Source organism: Eurypyga helias, unplaced genomic scaffold (genome assembly GCF_000690775.1).
Source record: "Eurypyga helias isolate BGI_N326 unplaced genomic scaffold, ASM69077v1 scaffold46315, whole genome shotgun sequence".
NCBI classification, from domain to species: domain Eukaryota; kingdom Metazoa; phylum Chordata; class Aves; order Eurypygiformes; family Eurypygidae; genus Eurypyga; species Eurypyga helias.
Genome location: NW_010250420.1, coordinates 372 through 6,706, shown reverse-complemented (window position 1 = coordinate 6,706; position 6,335 = coordinate 372). Strand labels below are relative to the sequence as shown.

General features: G+C 57.7%; 1 protein-coding gene across 1 annotated transcript in view; it reads left to right on the top strand.

Moving 5' to 3' along the window:
- The first annotated feature begins 258 nt into the window (after window positions 1–258).
- The window catches only part of JDP2 (Jun dimerization protein 2), a 6,283-nt gene continuing 206 nt past the window's right edge, over window positions 259–6,335 (top strand). Inside the window, exons 1-3 of the mRNA XM_010151663.1 lie at window positions 259–459; window positions 4,970–5,074; window positions 6,285–6,335. The exon at window positions 6,285–6,335 is cut by the window's right edge and continues 206 nt beyond it. Of these exons, the coding sequence (XP_010149965.1) occupies window positions 259–459; window positions 4,970–5,074; window positions 6,285–6,335 (357 nt within the window). The remainder of the gene's footprint in view (window positions 460–4,969; window positions 5,075–6,284) is intronic.

The following is a 6,335-nucleotide window of genomic DNA, read 5'->3' as shown; positions in this document are numbered from 1 at the left end:
GTCTATTCCCTTCCTGATCCCCACACCAGTAGCATATCCTTTCTAGCAGGATTCATATCAGATTTCTATCACCCAGGTTCTGCTTACTCCTTGCCTTTGCCATCCCTGAGGAAAGGTGGCTGCTTTCCCTAGTTCGCACCCTGCTAGGTTACGGGACTGTAGAATAAATTTGGCATGTGCCATGTCGTGAGGCTGTGTAGCTGGGTTATAATGGGCTGTGTCTCTCTCCTTCCAGCCCACGAAGCTGTTTCCCCTGCTATGATGCCAGGACAGATCCCCGACCCGTCCCTGACGGCTGGCGCGCTGCCTGGCCTCGGCCCCTTGACGGGACTGCCCGGCACAGCCCTGACCGCTGAGGAGCTGAAGTACGCCGACATCCGCAACATCGGGGCCATGATTTCACCGCTCCACTTCCTGGAGGTGAAGCTTGGGAAGAGACCCCAGCCTGTGAAAAGTGAGGTGAGTTTCGGGGTCTGCTGGCTGCAGATGGCCATGCAGGGCTGTTGCCTGCACCTGCCTGGGTTTCTCTCCTGCCTGTGCTTGGGTTTCCTGCCAGGGTGGCACTGCTGCCTGTTTGGTGACGTGCACGTGTGTTGGCAACTGCTCCGCTGGCTGCCTCTTCCCCGTGCCTGGATTTCTGTCCCTGTGGCGTGGGCTGGGAGTGGTGGTCTTGGTGTCCTGGACCTGACTGGTCCCATGCAGCCATTGGCAGCTGGCTGACCTCAGGCCCTGCTGCAGAACGGGGTCTGGCACAGCCCAACGCGTCCCTAGATTGGGGCACGCACCCAAAAGAGAAGCTGCGCAGCCTGGCAGAGGGTTTGCGTGATGCTTTCATCCTGTCTCCGGTGCCAACGAGCCCTTGGTGCTGCTGGCGTCGGCGTTGCCTTTCCCATGGGATGAGGCACGTGGGTGAGCGGCACTGAGCTGAGCGGTGACTCAGCTTGTGCTGCAGGCGCTGCTGGCTGGGGCTGCTGCTGCCCAGCTGCTCTGGGGGGCCCTGGCCTTACCTCGAGGCTCCTGGGATGGGGAAGGTGGGCAGCTTCTGCTTGGCACTGCAGGCTGGCACATCAGAACCTGGCTGTGGGGACTCGGGAGACACTTGCAGAGTGTTCTCCTTGCGTGGCTGTGTCACGCGTTGGTTGCCCAGCCTCTGACTCCTTGACCCTTGCTGGTGTTTGCATGTAACGCTGCCTGCCACGGAGCTGGGAGCCCATCGCTCTGCAGGGCCCACGCCAGTGAGGGTGGTGTCTGCCGTCAGAAGGTCCAATAAACAAGCCGTGTGTTTGCTCCTGCATGAGGACACCTCGGATGATGCTGTGTGGGGATGGGGTGACGTGCATTCTCTGGAGACGGGGAGGTGCTAGGTGATGTGAAAAGCTACCCGTGATGAGCTGTGAGCTGAAAGGGGTAACAAATCAGTTTGAGGGAGCAGCCTGCTCTCCAGATAGTGCTGACACTTGGATTGGCCCAGCTCTTAAGGCAAAAGCTCCGCAGCGCCCAGGCCCACCTGCAGGGAGGGTGCCTGCTCCTTCCTCAGCCCCTTGCAGTGGATTCCTGCGGTGACAACTGGTACGATGGAGTCTGTCTGGTCACCTTGCTCTGTGCCTGGGGGGGTCCAGTCAGCTTGTGCAGCATCCCATGGGGCTCACCTGGGAAGGACTGGGCAGCTCCGCAGTGCTGGGGGCTGAGGCTCCGGTGCTGCGGGAGGCCATTGGAAGGGCCTGGGGATGCTAATGGCTTTGGTCCCTCTATGGGAAAAGCAGTTGTGGGTTGGTAGCTGCAGCCAGATGCTGTCCCAGGCTCTTGGCCTGGGTATCGTGGAGCAGATGGGGTGTGATGCCTGCATTGCTTCATGGACTGGGGAAGGAAGGGGGTGTCTTCCCAGGCACAGCTCCTTTCTTTGGGGAAACTGCTGCTTTTGCTCGGTTCGCATGGAGATATGGTCTCATCGCCTCTGTGTAACAGGGACAGGGCAGCTCTGCTCCACAGCAGGTACTGGAGGTGTTGAGTGTCCTCTGAGCCAGTTGCTGAGACGCCACGTGGAAAAAAAGATCAGGGGAAATCCACTGTCAGCCCCCGCACGGCTGCCTTCCTTGCAGCCGGTTCCTCCCTTTCATGGCCGGTGAAGCCAAGGAGTTGAGGAGAGCAAGTGGAGCTGCCCTTAGCACAGGCTTTGCAGGGAAAGCCTAGGGGAGCTGAAGCAGTAGCTGCTTATCCCATGAGTAGCCAAGAAACTGCCCACGCATGATTTTGCAATGCAGCCTGCAGCTGCTTTCCTCTCGCAGGGAGCCAGAGCCCAGGGATGCTGGGTACCGGCATGCCATGCTCCGTGCAGCGCCTGGGAGGGCAGGCTGCTCCCCACCAGCTTCCCTGCTGTGCTGAGGGGACCAGTGTTTCCTGGTACTGAAGTGTTTGTCCCTGGGAGAGTGCCCAAAACTTGCCCAGTGTTTGCTGGCTTCCCCGCAGGGTGGTGGACAGCCCCACTGGGCAGGCTGCCCTCCTCTTGGGACTGCTGGAGAGTGGTGATGCTGGGCTCCTCCAGGATCGAAACCCGCCTGGGGTGCTCCCTCTGGGCCAGAGCCCTGCTCCTCAGGGCACCTCTGTCCCTGATGCTGCCAACTGAAGCAATTCAGGAGGCAACTCCCAGACCTTGTACCTACAGGAGTCCCCTGGAGACTGGTTGCTGGAACATGCTATGGGGTGACATACCACCACTGTCCCTTGTGCCTCTCAGCAGAGTCCTAACCCCCAGCACCAGGGCCACGTCACCTTTTTGAACTGAAATCGTGCAGAAGCGGAGAGGGGGGAACCTGCTTTCTGGACGTTACAGGAGCTGTGGTCAAAAAAAAACAGAGCCAAGAGTTCAAGGTGCTGCTGTCTGTGCTGAGCCACCCTCCTTAAACATTTCTCTCCCGTCTAAAGGACATGGCCCAGTGCTGGGCCCTCTGTGGGGTGGAGGGGACAGGGACAGGTCACCTAATCTTTGATCCTTACTGAACAGAGCAGTGAGGCATGGGAAAGTGTCAGGGAGCTCCCAAGGAAACTGTGAGGCTTTTGTGGTCACTGTTTGTTCTTCCAGTTCCTGTCGTGACCCAAGATGTACTTTGCAGGGAAGTTTGGGGTGTGTTTCTTGAGCTTTGGAGCTGTGAGCACGTCCCCTTTCTGCACGCTCCTAATAATCCTTGAACTAAAAGGCCAAGAAGCATCTAAGGGGTTGGTAAGTGTGCAGAGGGGAGTGGTGGCTACCCTGTTGTCCTCCCCCTCTTAAATTCTGTGTGGAGCTGTAAGAGCTGCTTGTGCCTTGCTGTGGGGTTTCCTGGTCCTGCCAGGAGGAAAAGGCAGCAGAGCGTTAGCCTTCCTTCTGCTAACACCTGCCATGTCTGTAGAGGTGGGTGTAGTGAGAGCTGGCCATTTCTAACTGGGCTTGGCATCAGTGCAGTTCCCATCCTGGTTCTCTCAAGCGTGGTGCACGATGCCCCGTGGCACTGCCTTGGCCCTGTGTTATGGAAGTCTGTGCGTAGCTTTTGATGACTTTGCTTAGTATTTTAGGCCTGTCTAAAATAGCAGCTTTGGCAGAATGCTTGGGAAGTAAGGTAGAGAAGTTGCAAAAGCTGTTAGAGCTATGAAACTTGCATGTTGGCTTCCAAAGCATCCTACATGCTGCATATTGGACGTGCAGGTTGTGGAAGGTGCCCCTTCACCTTAATTCTGCTGCGTCAACGTTTCATCCTGCCCTTGCCCATCCCGTGGCGGTGTTTGGTTTAGTGGGCCTTGGACACAGCGAACACTAGCAGCGTGCGGTTTGCTGTGGATGGTGGCGCCTGCAGCTTTCATTTCCTGCAGGCACCATCGGTGTACCTACGTGTGGGGTGATCTGGTGGCCCCCTACTCCCACCAGCACTTTGTAACATCGAGAATCTCTGATGCCCAGGTGCTAGAACAGCAAGGCTGCTCGGATGGTCTGAGCTATGAGAGGGTCTGGGAGATGTGTCCCTCAACCACACTGGACTGGGGAGTTTGGAAGGGAAGGATACAGCTGCCTTCTCAGACTGGACCTGCCCTTGGAGCTGTGGAAGTGCTTATAAAGCAAATGTGTCTGGCACCACATTGAAAAGATGCGTGCTGTCAGGTATCAGTTGATAGGAATGAGGCAGTTTGGTCTGACATCTCAAATATGGGGGTCCCAGGCCAAATATTGATGAAGGCACTGGGGACAAAGTGTAACCTGGATGCACTCGGATTTTTCTCCAAGGAGCTGGTTTGGGTTGTTGAATGTAAGCATGCCATAGGCCATTTACACAGGCTTTGTAGTAAGTACTCTAAATACTTTGATTATGGGTTTCCAACCCATAGGGCTTGTTGGCCCGGCCTGTGCGGTTGGAGTCAGACAGCGCAGAACAGCTGAGTCGTGGGGAGCAGCACAGGCCCTGCTGCGTCCTGCCTCTTTATGGGGAGTGCGGGACCTGTCCCCGCTGCTCCGCCGTGGCCCTGTGACTCAGCCAGCGCTGAAGCTGCAGCAGACGGTCCCACGTACTGGAAGGGGGGAACAGCCCGGCCCAGCTTGGGCATCTTTCAGGTTTCTCTGCCTCTCATCCTTGGCTGCGTGTGATGCTTTGACAGAGCAGAGCTCACGGAGCTCTGCCTGTAGGTGTCTGTGTGACAAGCTGTGCCCGTCTTTGTGGGATGGGGCTCTATTCCCCTTGTCTCTGCCCTCTCTCAGGAAGGGAGCAGCCCTGCAAAGAGTTGTTGTCTGTCCCCAGCTGTGGGTACTGCACTGGTCTCCCTCCCCACGTCCCCACAGTGGAATCGGCGGCCGTGGCACAGCACGCTCGGTTCCTGGTGACGATCAGACCATGCTGCTGGTGGCCACTGGCATGGGTGGCTGCACCCCTCGCCTTGCCCTGCTGCCGGGTGCTGGCCCCTTCCTCCTGCCTGCTGGATCTGACCTAGGAACTCTGTCTCATTGCAGCTGGACGAGGAAGAGGAGAGGAGGAAAAGGCGCCGAGAGAAAAACAAAGTAGCAGCAGCGCGATGTCGTAACAAGAAGAAGGAGAGGACGGAATTCCTGCAGCGGGTGGGTGCTCTGATCTGTCCCAGGGCACAGTGGGGACATCTCCCTACAAAGGTGCCCCAGCAGCAGGTAGTGCTCCCCCCCAAACTGCCCCTCTGCCTCCCCTTGCTCCTGTGCCCTTATGGGGGAAAATCACAGAACGGTTTGGGTTGGAAGGGACCTTAAAGACCATCTAGTTCCAACCCCCCTGCCATGGGCAGGGACACCTTGCACTAGACCAGGTTGCTCAAAGCCACATCCAGCCTGGCCTTGAACACTTCCAGGGAGGGGGCATCCACAGCTTCTCTGGGCAACCTGTTCCAGGGCCTCACCACCCTCTCCGTGAATAATTTCTTCCTGATATCTAATCTAAACCTTCCCACTTTCAATTTAAACCCATTACCCCCTGTCCTGTCACTACAGGCCCTTGTAAAAAGTCCCACCCAGCTTCCTTGTAGCCCCTTCAGGTACTGGAAGGTGCTATAAGGTCTCCCCGGAGCCTTCTCTTCTCCAGGCTGACCAAGCCCAACTCTCTCAGCCTGTCCCCATAGCAGAGGGGCTCCAGCCCTCTGCCTGTTGCCCCACTTTCCATGGGGCAGTGAAGGCAGCGGCCAGGCAGAGCTCATGGCATCCCTGTGCCTGTGGATGGAGAGGGCTGGAGGTGGGCTCCAGGCTTGGGGATGAGAGGGCTGGTAGTGACCCGGCCTTGGTGCTGGCGCAGGAGCACCCATGGGACTGCGGCACAGGACAGGGGCCTACAGCCTGCTGGCTCTTTGCCCAGATTCCTGAAGGTTTCCCCATCCAGAGGCCAGATGCCCTCTCACCCATGACCCTGAGGCACAAGAACCCTCACAGCACCTTGCTGCCTTTCTGCAGGGGGTGGGGGGACATGGACAAATGACACGGCAGGGGACAAAGAGCCATTTCACTAGGGCAGATCCTTGCAGGTGGGGGCTGGAAACTTTGCACGTGGGTTTGTTTCCAAACACCCTTGGAGACCATGGGAAGCAGCCAGGCGGGGGTTCAGCTGCGGTGCAGCGGAGGCCTGTCCTGGGAGGTGGCTGTGTATTTCCTTGCGCTGGCAGTAGGTAAGGCAAGGCAGCGGGGAACTGCCTGGAGGGGCCTGGGCTGAGGGAAAGCACTGAGCAGAGACGCCTTGTTGGCCAAATTCTGTCTCCTTTTATCTTGTCCCGTTGGAATGAAGTCACGTGTGGTTATGTTTTGGTCCCGCTAGGAGTCCGAGCGTCTGGAGCTCATGAACGCTGAGCTGAAGGCCCAGATAGAA